The 17,686-nt window shown below is 44.8% G+C and overlaps 1 protein-coding gene across 4 annotated transcripts in view; it reads right to left on the minus strand.

The window, feature by feature from the left end:
* The window catches only part of GRM3 (glutamate metabotropic receptor 3), a 166,562-nt gene that overhangs the window by 58,257 nt on the left and 90,619 nt on the right, over positions 1 to 17,686 (minus strand). For 3 of the 4 annotated variants that reach the window (XM_025181676.3, XM_075926193.2, XM_014570488.4), the window contains exon 2: positions 15,115 to 15,717. The exons of the other annotated variant lie outside the window; for it this stretch is intronic. In XM_025181676.3, the coding sequence (XP_025037461.3) occupies positions 15,115 to 15,576 (462 nt within the window). In that variant the 5' untranslated portion in view covers positions 15,577 to 15,717. The remainder of the gene's footprint in view (positions 1 to 15,114; positions 15,718 to 17,686) is intronic. 4 annotated transcript variants of the gene reach the window in all.

Below are 17,686 nucleotides of genomic sequence, written 5' to 3' on the forward strand. Positions count from 1 at the left end.
TTTTCCGGAAATGCTTTTAACAGAAAAGTTTTCCGTTAAAAGCATTTTTGGAAAAGCGCGTCTAGATTGGCCACGGACGCTTTTCCGCAAAAAACCCCCATTGCCATTTTTGTGATCGGGGCTTTTTTTGCAGAAAACAAATCTCTGCTGTCTACACTGGCCCTTTTGTGCAAAAGTTTTTCGGAAAAAGACTTTTGCCCGAACGGGAGCAGCATAGTATTTCCGCAAAAGCACTGACAATCTTACATGAGATCGTCAGTGCTTTTGCGGAAATTCAAGCGGCCAGTGTAGACAGCTGGCAAGTTTTTCCACAAAAGCAACTGCTTTTCCAGAAAAAGTGGCCAGTCTAGACACAGCCTGTGAGTTTCAAATGTGTGAATGGGAGACATGGAAGGTGTTACCCGCAACTTCTTGATGAGCCACTGTTAAACAATCTTTTGTCTTCAAGTCTAAGCAGTGGTTGGTAGGGAGTGGCCTCAACTCCTTAACAAAAAGAATAGGAAAGCAGATGCCTGGATCTTTTGGCTGGGCTGCACCTGAAGGAAGGAGCAGAAGACCCCAGAGTGGGGAAGAGAGCCCTGGTTTGGAGTGGCAGTTGGAATAGAGGTTTTAGGGTGAGTTCAAAGAGTTTGCACAGAGGTTCAGTGTCTGTACTGCTTCTTGGTGGGGGCAGGGACCTCAGCTCAGGGTCTTGGCTGAGGGAGACCAGTGGAGCTGGCCCAGCAGGATTGGTTGGTGAAGAGCCTCAGAGAGTGGGAAGGAGAGTGTCAGTGACCATGTCAGCACCTGGGAGGCACCTCCGAAGGGTCGTCTGTGACTGTACCCTATTACAATCACATCATCTGGCAAGGAGTTCCACAGGTTGATTGTGTGCTGAGTGCAAAAAAAAGGTTGTGCGTTTCTTGGAATGATTTACTCAGAAAAAGTTTCCAAGCCGGAGTGCTCCAATCTGTGGACACAAGAGTTCAGGGTGGCTGCCTCAAACGATTTTTGGAAGGGACCCACAGGGCCCAGGGCAGCCTGAGGGATTACCAGGGAGCTGGCGGGAGGATCGGGGGGGGAGGGCAACAGGAATTAGCCCTCTCCACTCACTGTGCTGGCAGGAGCTGACTCCACTCCACAGTAATAGTGGAGTAGAGCACAGCAGCCTGGGATAGGCCAGGGGGGCACAATGGAGCAGGCTCCCGCCACTGCATGGTTCTCCTTGGGTAAAATGGACACTGGGTCCTTGGCCCAGCCTGGCCTGACAATGTGTTCCCCTCCCCCTCCTAACACCAGGCTGTGGAGGGACCCAGCCCTAACAGACCTCAGGACCCCGATACAGCCTGAGCTTCAACTCAGACCTTTCTCACCCTGGCCTCGCTGCCCAGCTCCAGTGCTGCCTCTTGCCTTGCTGCCTGGCTCCACCGCCACCTCTCCTCTTGCCTTGCTGCCTGGCTCAGCTGCCGTCTTTTGTCTCACTGCCTGGCTCTGCCGCTTCCTCTTGCTGCCCCCTTGCCGGCCATCGGCTTTTGCACATGTGCCGACTGGCGGCCCAGCTCAATGTGGTGATTCATGGTCAGAGCCAGCCCGGCTCTGCTTGTGGGGAGGCGCTGCCGCTGGAGGCCACAGCGACGCTGTGGGCAAGTGGCCCAGGAAGCATCTCAAGGTATACTGGGAGAGGCTCAGGGGGTGGAGACCTCGCCCTGCAGCCCTGCAAGATCCTTGTAAATTCAAGCCGCACCCGTGGGCCGCATGCAAACGGGTCGTGGGCCACATGCGGCCCACAGGCCGCATATTGAATAGCCCTGCTATAAGTACATGTTGGCAGAAGGTGAGTGTGTGATCGTTTGCGATCAGAAGAATCTAACATGTGGAGAATTTTGGATTTAATAACCTTTCATCACTAAATCCATTTGTCTGGGCAGTAACAAGGGGCTGGGGTCCATTGTGAATCAATCTGTGATCAAGTGCAGTGATACAAGAGCTCATTTTGTTACTGGCTTGGTGAATGTTCTACCAGTCTGGGGTACATGCCCTATTTTTATTCAGTCTTGCCTGAAATCGGTGCTCTTATCTATATCCCATCTCAGGCAGCAGTACACTAGGTAACAGCTGGGAGATATAATTTAATTTCCACTCATGTGGACGTATCTGATCAAGCCAGTATGCTAAAGACCAGAAGGGTAGCCACAGTGGCACAAGCAGTGAGAGAAGCTAGCCACCTGAGTACGTACCCAGGGGTTCAGATGGGATCATACGTAAGGCTGCTGTACCTGCACTTCCAGGTGGAGCTGAGTTAGTGTAGAACTATCTCCTCAAACTGGAAAACACATAGGCTATGTCTATACTCGTGGCTTCTTGTGCGAGTAATATGCAAGAATATCGCCGACTGTGGAATATCACCGAGCCTTATTTGCATACCTAATGAGCCACATTTTTTTTCAGAAGAGGCTCTTGCACAAGAAGGATCATCTACACTGCCCCTTCTTGCACAAGAAAAACCCTCTTGCGCAATGCCATTACCTATTACTTTTCGGTAAGAACGGCATTGCGCAAGAGGGTTTTTCTTGCACAAGAAGGGGCAGGGTAGACGCTCCTTCTTGCACAAGAGCCTCTTCTGCAAAAAATGATGGCTCACTAGGTATGCAAATGAGGCTCGGCTTAGCCTCATTTGCATATTACTCGCGCAAGAAGCCGCGAGTGTAGACATAGCCATAGTGGCCTATCTGCAGTGCAGTCTGAGGTGTGTGTCAGTTCCCCATCAATAGCATAGGGAAAATAGGTGCATACATTAAAGACTGTGAAACACTGAGATCCACAGTAATGGGGGCCATATAAGTACCTATGATAGAAAGGTGGCTTAGGGTTATCTTTTCTCACTGCTTTGGGTCCTGTGCTGAGTGCAGCTCACCTGGTCTAGAGAGTCTGGTCCTCACAGCGTTACTGCAATGCACTTGTGTTGCTGTTCCAATTTAAACATTAAATTATAACGTCAGTATCACACATTCAGAGACTGAAGCTGTTAAGTTGCTTCCAGTCCCAGCCCCGCCATCCTCACGTACAACATATGGACTGCTCGTAGGAATGAAGAAGCAGTCAGCTGTAACTAAATCTCGATAACATAGTTTCAGTTGCTTATTGTTTCCCATTAATGTGTGCAATCTAACAACATTCCTGCCAAAAGGGAATAATTAAGAAAAAGCAACCCCAGAAACAAAGAAAAAATGCCCTTTTTTGTGTTTTCTTCTGACAGAAGCCTTAGAAATTAAGCTGTAAAAATCTAGCTACATAATCACTAGGAGCCATTATAGCCTCTAGATAGGCAATGTCTTAAACATCATTATGACATCACCTAAGAAATGTACACCAGGAATCAAGGGTCCTTTCAGAACACACATCCTGATTTTGGTCTCATTTTCCCGTTTTTTGCTATTGCCTTCAATGGAGATACAGGTGTCACTGAGAGATGAATCAGGCCCAGAGAATGTGTTTATATACAAATATCCCTATATTTAATACAATGAAATAAAAAGGAGGGAGCAGAGAGAAAATGATTTAATGGAGGGGCAGAATTGTCTCTAACCAGAATTTCTTGTCCCTGTGATAAGACAGTGAGTCTTTGCATAAGCACCCTGCAGCCGTTCAACCTCAGCCAGTGATGGTGTCAGCTCTTGTAAGCTGTCAGCACATTAAAGAGAGACCTTCAAGGAAAAACCTAGATGTTTGTGTGAGCAATTCAGCAGGGGAGACCCTTCTCCTGGAGTCAGCAGTCTGCCTGTGCATAATTTGCACTACATCTGGGGCATGATGTTCCTCTGTGAGTTGTCGGCAGCCCCAGGAGTGATCCTAGGACTTCTGGATCTGAAAGTATGAGCTAAAAGCATCACTTTTGCTAGCCAGGGGTGAATCAAGCTCATTGATCTCTATCTGTGGGTCAAGCAGCATTACAGGGGCCCTGCATCCCACCCTGAGAATGTGAGTTATGCTGGGGTATCCCTATCTTGTTCATATTAGGCTTGGCAGAATTAGATTTTTATTCTTTTATAATGTCAGCAGATAATACTGGTGTTTATTTTAAATTTTTATGTATCTAAATGTTAACAATTGACCAAATTATGGGTTTTAAGCATTTTTTATCTACTTAAATTTTCCCAGGTGTAGGAAATTTGGAGGTGGGTCAGAAATTGGGGTGGATGAGACAATAATTAGTCATTGACAGTACCTACTGAGGCTACGTCTACACTATGGCAGTTTTGCGGAAGAGGAAATGCAAATGAAGTGCTCATTTGCAAATCTCGCACTCTCATTTGCATATTCACTTCTGAGCCTTTTTGTGGAAGAGGTTTTTGCGAAAAAAAACGCAGTTTAGATGGGGCCATTTTTTGGGGAAAAAAATGCTTTTGCGCAAGATCCTGTAAACCTCATTTTATTCAGGAATAAGGGATCTTGAGCAAAAGGGCTTTTTTTTTTTTTTCAGAAAAATGGCCCTGTCTACACTGCAGTTTTTTTTCACAAAAACCTCTTCTGCAAAAAGGATCGGAAGAGTATATGCAAATGAGTGTGAGATTTGCAAATGACTGCTTCATTTGCATTTTCTCTTCCGCAAAACTACCACAGTGAAGATGTAGCCCGAGTTTCAAAAAGTTAAGGCTTTATAACCATTAGGACACAAACTGTCAACATCATCTGTCACAATATGCAAAGACAATAGCCTTACATTCAACTCTAATAATTTATTATGCAGTATGTTTCTTGTGCTTATCTGTGTGTTTCTATTAGTATTGATGGACATATTTTTCCCTCAGTTTGTGTTTGTACAGTGCAATTGACTTTGATTGACATTTACCAATAAAAATGGAATCTTTTCAAGTCCATTCAAAGTGAAGGACAAATCTTAATAGATTGATTGTCTCTTGATTCCTCTCCTCATTCATGGCACTGTTGATCATCTTTCTGCCTATTCATAACTACATACGCTACCTCTTTTCCTATTCACAGTCATATAATTCCCGTGACAACTGAAGCAAATGCTTCTTTGGCTCCTTTGCAAATCAAAGCCTAAAAGATTTCTAAGCAGTGCTTTTCCAAAGGCAGTTAAACAAACCTGCTGGGGGTCCAACTCCCTTAGGAAATCCTCACATTTTTACCTTAAAAAATAATTTAGAAACAAGGAGAAGGAACCAGCACCAGGTGTCTAGTCGAGCTGTGTGTAGGCCACAGTTTGGGGAACTGATCCATGCACATTAATGCTCCCATAACCATGATAGCTACACGTGAAAGCAGTAGGTTGGTGCAATAGGTAATGTGCTGTTTGTGGTATTCGGGGAATTGTTCACTGTTTTATTCTCTATCTGATTCCAAGTGGCTGAACATAACAACAATACCTTCATAGCACTCTGCCTAGATCAGTGTTTCTTAAACTGCGTGCCACGGAGAACAACAGAGTTCAAAATGGCCACCCTTAAAGGGCCAAGTGACCTTTTTTTTCCCCCTCAATAACTCCCCCTTTCCCCTGACCCTTTTTTTTTAAATTCGGTCAACAAAAAATCCTTGGTGTTCCTCATAAAAAAATATTGTTTGGTGCTTCTCGGTCTTCAAAAGTTTAAGAAACACTGGCCTAGAGTCTCTATCTGGGAAGCTCAGCTCTTAAAGCTACACTCCCCAATACCACACTGTGGAAGGTAGTGATGGATGATCCACAGAACTGAGATCACATGTGGTCATTAAAGCTTGATGGTGCTTTTTGGTATGTGGTTAATTTCCTTATCCTGGCTAAATTGCAGTTCTGTAATACAGGCAGTCCCGGGTTACGTACAAGATAGGGACTGTAGGTTTGTTCTTAAGTTGAATTTGTATGTAAGTCGGAACTGGTACATATTGTAGGGGAAACTCTAGCCAAACATTTTTTTTAGTTTTGGATAGCATAGGGAAAGGTTAACTCCCCTCTAATGTTTGTTTTGCTGTCTTTTCCCCTGTTCAGAAGATTTCACATCTATTTCTGTCCCTGTGACAAACTCAGGACTAAAGGAGTAACTCATCAAATACCAAACAGCTCTGCACCATGCTTTGAGCTAATAGCTTTATTTCCACACACCACCCAGGGTTCTAGGAGGAGGGTCCTTTTTTTGCTAACACAATGAGGCCAGCACTTTGTTTGTTTTGGTGGAGTCTTTGTTTGCCCAGGGAGCCCAGCATGTATAGGGGGAGGAGGGGCGGAGAGGCTGCTTTTGTCTGCTGTTCAGCAGCCTGTTGCTCAGGGGAGGGGGCAGCCTGTTGCTGGCAGGGGGGGAGGGGGGAGGCGTGCAGGATGTGAGGCCGCGGGGGGGGGGGCAGCGGGCATGGGGAGGCACTTTTCCTCTGCCCGGCAGCTCTGCGGGACCCCAGTCGGAGCCGGCCCGAGGAGGAGGAGGATCCTAGGACCCAGGTGAGCGAGCCCCGGGAATGCTGCTGCGCATGTGCGGGAGTTGCCTCACCCCGTTCGTATCTAGGGATCCGACGTAAGTCGGATCCATGTAAGTCGGGGACTGCCTGTACTTATCATCTGTCTGTCTCTTCTAATTACATCCTGCTTAGTTTCCAGTGGATAACAATAATCTTCCTTTGCTTCCAGCCTGAACTGCTCACAGTGGCTGTACCCATTGCTGATGTGGGCTGCCATGAGCTGCAGTCTCTGCAGGCTGCCATCTTTAGAACCAGCTAGTGACCCAGCCAGGAGGTGGTGAAAACTCTAGATTCAGATCTGGGAAGAATCAAGTGAGCTTCCTAGTGAAGGGGAGGTAAAAAAAGCAATTGTTTTTGTCTCTGACCCTTCTAGGCTGAGTGCTAAGTAGAAGAGAACCCTATGGGATTTTTTATTAATGGGTCTTTGTAACTATTGATAATCTGTAATGCATGCTGCGTTGACTGGTTACACAGGTCATGTATTCTTTATTACTGGATGGCTGTAGGGTGTTGTGTGTGTGTGTGTTTGTGTGTGTATGTGTGGAGGAAATAAGTTTTCAAGCTATACAACCACTTTTCCCACTGTCTCTGGGTGGCTGAAGAGATCTGTCAGTCAAGGAGAGAACACGACCTTATCATCTCACTCTGTCTCTGAGTTTCCTGTCTAGAATCATAAAAGACATTTATTCAGCATGGGAAGACCCCAACCCTAGGTATGAATGTGGGGTCCCTTAACTGTCACAATGATATGCCCGTAATCGTTTCCTAAAACTTGGTTGCTATATGTGGCACTTGCACTGGGTCTAGCAAAAAGTTCTGCAGCCTGAGAAGAAGGCAGAATAGAGAGATTGTCCTCACATTGTTCAGCCACTAAGGAAGGGCTTAATTCAGAAATAACTTTCTGGGTTGTAGTCCAGGGAATGTTATGGATCTGTAGTGTGGAGACATTTCCTGGCAGGACTGAACTCTATATCATTGTGGAAATAACTACTTTATGACGTGGAAATGCACAGCCGATAGTCCACCTAAATCAATGTCGTTATATTCCGAAAGCCATATCTTCACTTGCCATGCCAGAGATAGATCTTCTGTCATTCGATTTAGTGGGTCAGACCCACTAAATCAAACACAGAAGGCAGCTCTGGTCAGTGTTGGTACTCCTCACAGTTGCGAGGAGTTAAGGGAAGCTGACAGTAGTTTTTGCTCTCATCGGCCTCCCTCTGTGAAAACGGAACCAAGGTCAGCTTAAGGTAAACCAACTCCAATGTAGCTGGAGTTGTGTACCTTAACCTGGCCTTCCAGGTCTAGTATAGACGTGGCCTAAGAAAGAAAACTTGGTGATAAGGTGAATGGCTCTCATTCCTCTGTAAGCAGGATCTGAAGGAATGCTCCTCTGACAGCTAGTTGGAAGGAGGGAGAGACACTGGGTGTGTCTACATGATTACAGTTTGCTCCTGTTTTGCTTCGATTTGCTAGATATTTAGCAGATGGAGTGATAGTTTGCTCATTGTAATCAACCTTGTGACCCAACATCAACTACATCTCTATTAAATGCAGGGATAGATGAAATATTGTTACCAATGTTTGCAATTATTGTGGGAACACAGAAGAGCAGGACTGTGCTTAATCTCTTCCAAAGGAAAGGGATAACAGTTAGCAAAAGGAACCTTGCTAAGCAGGGGCTTGATTTTCAGAGATCCAGCCTGCTAACAGGGATGGGGGGAAGAGAGCAGTTGCCCTGAGGCCCAGTGATTCGAAGGGAACTAGGGCTCTGGCTGCCACTGCTGCAGGAGCAGTGGTGGTGGCTGGAGCTCTGAGCCTCTTTGAATTGTTCCCAGAGTGCTGGGGAGCTGCTCTGTGAAGCTATGAGGGCTGGAAGGGGGGTGGATGCTACAGTCCAGGGGACATTGAGGGCTGGCTGACCCTTCCACCGGAGGCCCTTCTTTTTCGGGCCCTGCTGTGGGTAAGAGTAAGTTATTCTGGTTAGGAAGCTACATACCCTCTCCAGCGGTACTGCCTAGACTGGTTTGAGCTGTTCCCTGAACTGTTTAATGAATAAGGCTAAAGAAGCTTCATTAGTAGCCTCATTCGTATGTTAATTGTGGTAGAGCTGTGTTTCTTCAACCCTGCCTGCTAAGAATTCAAATCACTGGGAGCTGAAATCGTTAAAGACAGAAGTTCAAAGGTCACACACAAGAGTTGGATGGCAGTGAATAGTGACTGACCGCCAGCAGGGCAGTGGCGGAGAGGTACGATGAGTGGCCAGCAGGCTGGCAGCGGTCAGGCCAGCAGGGCAGATGGTGAGTGGCCAGTGGAGCAAGTAAGATGCCTCTTTACCTCCCTCCTGACCCAGGATGGGAGGTCAACTCTGCAGATGCACCTCTAAACTCTGGGTCTGCACTGACCAAGGACTGCTAGTCACTGTGAATGGGGTACAGAGAAGGATTGGGCATGTAAAGGGGATTTCAGATTGCTGGACTTAAGAACCTGTGGGGAAAAGGATATGGACCAACCTTCTTGGGGTGGGACTTTTACTCATGGTTGATGTTTACAAACACTGCTTGTGGTGTTTTCCCAAATTAATGCCAAATTACTTCCCTTCATTTATTATTTTTTTCTTTTCTATACTCAAGACTCTGTGCTTGTGAGTGGGGAAGTTTTGCCTCTCAGAGGCACCCAGGGTTTGTGTGTGAATTTTCCAGGTTACCGGGTGGGGGCTTGAGCAGGTCCTGCATTGGACTGACAGAAAGGAACCCCAAGATATTGAACCCAGCCTTGGTTAAACATGAACATTAAAGACAGCAGATCGGTCCAGTTATGAACAGTGGATGTGAATCTGAATGGACCAATATAGTACTGGGACACACGGATCACCACTTACACATGTAAATTCCTGTAACTGCTGACCTGAGTGTCTAAACGTGGCATTGAACATAGTATTAAAGTGCCCATATATGGAGATTAGATTTTCCATTCCCTACCCCCTTAAAATGGATCTTCACATAGATTCTGGAATGATCAATACATTAAAAGTATGTGCAAAAATCCTGCTGTAGATTAGATGAGATCAGAATGTCTGTCTCATTTAAACTAGAGATAGGAACCAACCAAACTCTGATGTGAATGCCCCAGAACTTTGGAAAATCCATCGCCAAATCTAAATGAAACTCTAGGCCTGATCTCAAGCCTTAAATCATGCAAATAGTCTAACAATCAGTTCCATAGAGATTGGTCTTAAAAGTAATGAAATATTAACCTCCTGGGCAAGGGCTTTCCAGGATCAGGCTGTGTGTGGATTGGGCTGATTGCTAATTTGTACATAGGGTCTGAAAACTAATTACTCTAGTCTTCATTAATGATAATTAAGTTTGACCAAGAAATTAGTGGCCTTTTTTTCGAAAAAACTTCCCGTGTCTAAACTGCTGCCGTGTTCTTTTGAAAGTAAATCGAAAGAACACGGCAGTTTTTTCGATGGCGGAAAACCTTGTTTCACAAGGAATAACGCCTTTTTTTAAAAGTGCTCTTTCGAAAAAAGGCTCTATGTAATGCAAACTGTGCTTTTTCGAAAGAGAGCATCCAGACTGCCTGGGTACTGATTGTAGTCTAGACACTCTTTTTCGAAAGAGGCTTTTGAAAAAGCCTCTTTCGAAAGAGCCTCTTTTGAAAGAGGCTTGCAGTCTAGATGTAGCTGTAATTTCTACTGTCTGCAAAAAGTGACTATTGTGTATGTTGGCTCTGTGGAACAGATGCTTATTGCTGACTTACCAAAGAATTCTCTTTCCTGAGTGGAAGGATAATAAAATAAGAGGAAATCTGAAATTTTATCTGAAGTATTACATCCAATTCTGGGCCCCCCATTACAGAACGGATGTGGACACATTGGAGAGGGTCCAGTGGAGGACAACAAAAATGATTAGGGGGCTAGAGAGCATGACCTACAAGGAGAGGCAGAGGGATTTGGGCTTATTTAATCTGCAGAAGAGAAGAGTGAGTGAAGTATTTGATAGCAGTCTTTAACTACTTGAAGGGAGGTTCCAAAGAGGATGGAGAGAGGCTGTTCTCAGTGGTGACAGATGGCAGAACAAGGAGCAATGGTCTCAAGTTGCAGTGGGGGGCCTGTCTAGGTTGGATATTAGGAAAAACTATTTTACTAGGAGGGTGGTGAAGCACTGGAATGGGTGACCTAGCGAGGTGGTAGAATCTCCATCCCTAGAGGTTTTTAAGTCCCAGTTTAACAAAGCCCTGGCTGGGATTAGTCGTGATTGGTCCTGCCTTAGTTGGGATTGGTCCTGCCTAGGGCAGGGAGCTGGACTTGATGACCTCCTGAGGTCTCTTCCAGCTCTATGATTCTATGATTCAGTTGCGGTTGGTCCTGCTTTGGGCAGGGGGTTGGACTCAATGACTTCCTGAGGTCTCTTCCAGTCCTATGATTCTATGACAGTAGAAGAGCCATGAAGTGACTGGGCAGACAGCTGCCAAGAAAGAAATCTAGGGAGGTGAAGGGGTGGGTTCAGAAATACAACAGCAAATTCACAAGACACAAAAGACAGAAATGCTTATTTGTCTGAAGGGCTCTTCACGGATGATGTTGTGGCTTTTCCAGAGAAACGGTAGTGTATATCTGCAGCTGCTTAATTCTCTTAGGTCAAACGTGGGTGTTTAAAGTCAGGCACTTAAATTCATATTTCAGAAGACGGAGTGCCTGATTTTCTAAGTCCAAACACCTCCATTTCTGACTGAAGTCACAAGAACTATAAGTGCTCAGCACTTCTGACACGGAGGCCCATACAGTAACTAAAGTAGCCTGATGTTTCCAAGGCACTAAGGCTACGTCTACACTACGAGTTTTCTTGGCAAAAAATATGCTAATGAGGGACTCATTTGCATGAGTCACAATCTCATTTGTATATTTTCTGTCGATCTGTTTTTGCACTAGGGGCTTTTGTGCAAAAACAAGCAGTGTGGACATTTTCTTTTTGTGTAGAACCCCCTTTTCCCACAAGATCCTTATGCCCCAAAAAAGGAGGTATATTGATCTTGTGGAAAAAGGGGGTTTTGCGCAAAAAGAAAACATCCACACTGCTTGTTTTTGCAAGAAAATCCCTAGTGCAAAACAGAAAATATGCAAATGAGATAGTGACTCGTGCAAATGAGTCCCTCATTAGCATATTTTTTGCCGAGGAAACTCATAGTGTAGATGAAGCCTCAATGTCCACAGTTCCCACAGAATAGGGTTGTGAGGTGTCCAGTTTTCATCCAGAAAATCAGATTGAAAGGGGAACCCGGTGATGCCCAGTTAGATCTTCTGACTCAACACTAAGGCTACGTCTAGATAGTGGCGCAATTTCGGGATATCGGAAGTATCCCAAACCAGCTATTCCACCTCTTTAAACGTGCTTAGTATTGTGAAATATATCTGGAATTAACGGGTGCCTTCCACGAGGGTTAAGGGACTTGTCAGAAGAGCACTTTCTTTTGAAAGTACCTAGAAATAAGGTATGCAAACTGCATAGCACAAATTGCATGACTTAATTCAAGGTAAGGGTGCCGTGTAGACTGTGAGGGTGCAGTCCAGTTATTGCAGGCTGGCAGGTTGTTGCCCAGCCCTGACACGGCAGCTTCTGTGGCAGTATTCATGCACCAGCTTGGACCATGGGTGGCTGCTTTGATGAGCAAGGTTTGCGGAACAGTGGCAGTGTTGCATAAATTGCTGGTTTCGTCCCCTTGGAGGCTAGTCTGATTTACCCCAAGAAGAGAGTCACACTTTCAGGCTGGGTCCAACTCAAGTTTATTTACTTGCAAGCAAAGTTCGGCTAAGGAACTCAACGTTCAAAGCAAAGCCGACCCCTAACATCACATAAGCAAGGGGTTTTATAGGGTTACCATCCTTCCTGGTTTATGTGCCTTAGCGCGATAGGTTACTTCATTTTGACCCTTAGCATTCTTATAGGTCAGGTTAATTTTCTAAATAAGGTTAAATACAGTGCCTACTTACAGACTTTGTGGTTACAGTTGTCTGTTACATTTATTCACTTGCTTAACAATAGGCGAGTTACACTTCCCTTTTTCTTGCTTGAGCCTGCCACAAGTTACCTAACAGGAGACTGGTTTCACTTCCCACTATACCAACGTCTCCTTATTAGGTGTTGTTTTTGCTTACAGCACTCCTATACAAATAGCAAATATGTCTAAGCATTAGCAATGTATATAGGTTGTATGTGCTTCTTATAGGGGAATCAATGGCTCTGGGGGATTTGACTTCCCTTTTACACATCAGCAGAGGATGCAGTGCAGGTGCCCATGGCAAGCAGGGATAAGGGGCTTCCAGCAGGCATGGAACATTCCTCAGGAGAGAAGGAGCACAAGTGTCCTGTCAGCCAGCGCTTCCCTGGCTAGGCTCTCAGGCAGCTTTGGGGAGGGCTCGAGTGGGTAGGGAAGGAGGCTGCCGTGTAGGCAGCACAAAGGGAGGCAGGGGGTTGTTGGGCAGGAGGGCCTTATCCTAGCTTGCCAGCGGGGCTGCCTAGCTGCTCCCTTGTGGCTACAGTGCTCTTCTGACCTGCACGCCCAGGTTTATAGGCATTGAAGTGCAGGCGCAGTGGGAATCCTGGTCCCGAGTCCCTGCCACCTAGATGCTGGCCACCAGGCTTGCTGCTGCCCAGGGGCTCTGCTGCCAGACCCAGGTTCTGCTTGGCCACTGGCCTAGCCCCAGCTCTAGGGTGCAACGAGGGGCATAGACAGAGGTGCAGCTTAGCACCCCAATGCCAAAAACTGTTCCAGCGCCACTGCCCATATGGTCTGCTGGAGCTTGGGTTTGAAAGTCTCTTGGAGCCGCTCATGCTGGAAAGTGATAGAAATGTAGCCGTGTTAGCTGGTGTAGCTGAAACAAAAAACAGGACTGTGTAGCACTTTAAAGACTAACAAGATGGTTTAATAGGTGATGAGCTTTCGTGGGCCAGACCCACTTCCTAAGATCACTATTTCTTCCACTACTTGATCTGAGGAAGTGGGCCTGGCCCACGAAAGCTCATCACCTAATAAACCATCTTGTTAGTCTTTAAAGTGCTACATAGTCCTGTTTCATGCTGGAAGTGAGAGCAGAGAGCACTGGCGGGGAGTGGAGGGCAGAGGAGTGAGTAGGGGCAGGGACAGGGCTTTTGGGAAAGAGATGAGACAGAGATGGGGTCTGGAGGAAAAGGCAGAACAGGGGCAGGGCTGTATAGGTCTGGTTTTCAGACATTAGAAAGTGAGTCACCTTACCACAGAAGCCAAGGAGAACAGCACTTCTGAAGGGACTGTTTAAGGAATCAGTCACTGCTCATTGGGGAATGAAGGGAGCGTGTTTTGGTTCAGAGAAAAGAACCAAAACTATATCAGCCTCACTCAAAGATGCAGGAGCATTTTTATAGTCACATGTATTACATTCTGAGGCAAGTGGTGAACATTTTGGAAGACCCTTGGCTGTCTCAAAACCCCAATCTTATGTCAATGGGCGTCGTAGAAATATTTAGGTAGAGAGGCAGGCAGAATATCTTCAGAAAATGGAGGGAAACATTTGTTCTTTGCATGCACTTGATATACAAAATGAAAAGTGAGTATGTCTTTTCTAATTCAGCTAAAACCTAATTAGCTGTACTAAACTTCTGATAGTGCTAATAGGCACCTCTTCAGACACTTTCTTCATACATACCTAGCCAGAGGGCTGACAGAATCACCAGGCCCCTGGGCAATGTGTGTGTGGGTGTGGGAGGGGGGGGGGGGGGGGGGGAGACTGGCTTTGCGCTCAGAAGTGAGAGGAGCATTAGGTGGAAGGGGCAAAGTGGGACTGGAGCAGCCAGCCATCGGTACCCATCCCCTTCCCCCATCAGTACTCAGCAACATCCAGAGCATGCTGCATGGAGACTTGAAGGGCCCAGCACTCCAGCCACTGCCACTGTTTTGTGGTAGCAGCAGCAGTGGCTGAGAACCGTGGACCCTTTTGAATTGCCGAACCCAAGGGCAACTGCCTTCTTTGCCCTCCTACCCCATCAGCAGGCCTGTACACAGCAGAGATTTAAATACATTCTCAAAATGAACAATAAAAACAAAGAAGGGAATGAGAGCAAATTTAGCGTCTATTCAATTTCTGGCTTCAGATGTAAGACTTCATCCAATGTGCACTGAAGTCAGTGGAAAAAACTTTTGCTGGCTTCAGTGTTCTTTAGATCAAACTAAACTCTAATGTCTGGAGGTTCAAGTTCCCTTTGGCTCTGGTGTAATGCAAGTTTTGGGATGTCACATAATTGTTTTATTCTTTGGTTGGCCTAGACAAAGGGCAAGAATTACTTTTAAAACATCTTTATTGTTTACATGACAAAAGCTTCCATTTACTCAGAAATATATATGGTTGCCTTAAATGTCCATGTGAAAACAAGGGTGTGAACTGAAATTAAAAAATTATGATATTCAAAAAAGTCCTGTGAAATCCAAAGTTCACATCTAATTTTTCAAAACCCCAAATTCCCCCAGATTCTAAGGAAATGTCCATATTAAAACTATACCAGCTTTTTTATGTCAATTTTGCGTAAGATTCATCCTTGGTGCTAGGAACAAATTGGACACATTATCTGTACCATATTATGGAGAGGTTTTTTTGTCAGGGAGGCTCAGAAAGAATGGTTCTCTCCTGAGGGTGTAAGTTTTGAAATGTCTTACCTGTATGGAGACACTGCTATAAGAACCACCTATGACACCAGCTATGAGTAATGGAATATTTTCTTGAATGGCGTAAGATCCATCAGGGCACATATACTCTGTTTCATCCACTTTTGTCAAAGATGCCCTGACAAATTCCAGAGACTGTTCTAACGCATATGTATCCCTTGAACATGTGTCCAAAATATGAACTCCAAGCTTAATTCCTGGGAGCAAATAACTGTCTCTGTTGATTTCATCAATGGCAAATAACATAGCTTCCAAGCGCTGGATGCCTCGGTCTTCATTGATTCTCCCACATTCTTCTGTCCCGGTGCCTTTTTCATTAATTGGGAATAAACCCCCTAAAACCAAGTCTCCTTCTATCTTAATTTCCTTTCTGAGAAAGTTATGGTCACTAAGGGAAAGGAAAACTCCTTTGGAGAGCAAAGCTAGGACAAGCATCTGTAGCCTGGTAAACATCTTTACAGGTCTTGTCTTGCTGCTTTAGGAAACAGAGGCAGGAGTAGATGTGCCCCTTAGTCCTCTTGACTCATTGCCAAGTGTGAAGTATTGTCCGACAAGCAAGGGAAGAACAAGCCAACACGACTTTCCATCAAGTCCCTAAAGAGATGAAAGGAATTAGAAAAGGCAAAAGGAGATATCAGTTATTATGTTCTTTTCACCAATAAAGGTTTAAAGTGGTGTTAAGAGGACATGGTTGGGAAAATGGAAGGCTAGGGCAATGAGAAATAAGCTCAGCTTGCATGTATATTGACCCTTTCATCCCAAAGGATCCATAATTGTTTCACAAGCTAAACAATTTTTACACAGCAACTACGCATAAAATTCCATGGAAGTTAAAGCTATCTCCACCCACTGAATCCTATTTGTCTCTCTGACAGCTTCAGAAATCTCCCATTGCTGCCACCTGGATCTGTGTATTTTTGCTCTGCTCAACCCAAGACATTTTCTTCCAAAGTGCCAGGTTGAAATCTAGCTTCTTTACCCTTTATGGGATAAGGAAGGTAGACCCCTACCCCTCTCTGCCTGACTCGAGGGAGGGGATGGAGACATTCTTGAAGCTCTTGTTTCCCTTCCAGGGCTGGGCGAGAAAAGCAAGGGGTGGGAGAGAGGAAATATTATCAACCTAATTTTACAGATAGGGCCACTGAGGCGCAGGAAGATTAAAAAACTTGCTCAAGGACATTCAGTGAGTCTGTGGCAGATCTGGAAATTGAACCCAGATCTCCTGAATCATGATCCAGTGCCATAAACACCTGATAATTGGTCTTTAAACTTAAAAACCTTGCAGCCAATAACTTAAGGAAAAAATGAACAGCAAAGAAGACAAGCTAGAGGAGAGACGAAACACATACTGAAGTTTGTCCTAGACACAAAAATGCCTGGGGTTGGAGTTACTCTCTTTAGTGCTAATCCTAGTTCAGTGCATGGGTCAAGGATAGAAAAGATATCCAAACATGTATGTATCTGGGCTAATTCTATTCCCATTGAAGTCAACAGACGTTTTGCCATTCCAAAGGGAGTAGACTCAAATCTTTAGGTCTGAACATGTTATGCTATAACAGTCTCATGATGATATATATGCGCCTGTTGACTCATTGATAGTGTCTCTCTACAGCATGAATTAATGTGGCCACCTTGAACTCCAAGTCCTTAAAAAAATTAAATATGGTAATATTTAAATAGAACACTTTAATATTTCATGACCATACTTACCTTTTCCTTAAAGCAAAATTTATTATGATTAGGCTTGCAGGGCTATGTATAATTTAGAAACACTTAGCATTATTTAAAACAGAGTGCTAAGAAATTTAAAGAAGAGAATTAAAATTTAACAGTTTAAGATGGATGAATAAGCTTATTCCGATGCAGCTGTTTAACCTGGAGGAATTTCTATATTGCTCTATCAGATTCTGGCAAAGGACAGAATTGTATTTATATTTACTCCAGCATCTTTATATCATAAGTCTGCAGCAAGCCAGCTACACAATTAAACACACGTCTTTATAGCCACATTGAAGTGTATATTGGCTGAACCGCAGCCTATTTCAGCAGAGTTCTCCATTTGCAAGTAAGTGATATGTCAGCTACAAACAAACAGCCAATGCAGGAAAAGAACCTCTTGGGTTAATATCCACTCTGGGGAAAGCTGGTGGGAATAACGAAATAAATGTAGTCACAAATAATTCAACATCCAAGTCAGTCGAACAAATTATTCAGCCATCTTCAGCGCAGCTCAAAGAATGAAAAAATATTTGTTTGCAAATAATCATTTGTTTGCAAATCATCCCAAAGGTCATCAGGTAAATTATTGGCAGCTAATAATTCAATCAGATCAGCTTCCATAGTTCCATAGCAATCTATCCTCTAGAATGTAATATGCTCTGAGATTTCCTATACATTATCGACTCCATACATATGTAGGGCCTCTATCACCATGGCATCTTAGGGCCTCAACAAATATTTAATGTATTTATCTCCATGGCAGACCCATGAAGATTGTTGTCTCGATTTTATGGATTGGGACATTGAGGCACGGAGGTTATGGCTAGGTTTTCAGTTACTCACT

Source organism: Pelodiscus sinensis, chromosome 1, assembly GCF_052426305.1.
Source record: "Pelodiscus sinensis isolate ZL-2025 chromosome 1, ASM5242630v1, whole genome shotgun sequence".
NCBI lineage: Eukaryota > Metazoa > Chordata > Testudines > Trionychidae > Pelodiscus > Pelodiscus sinensis.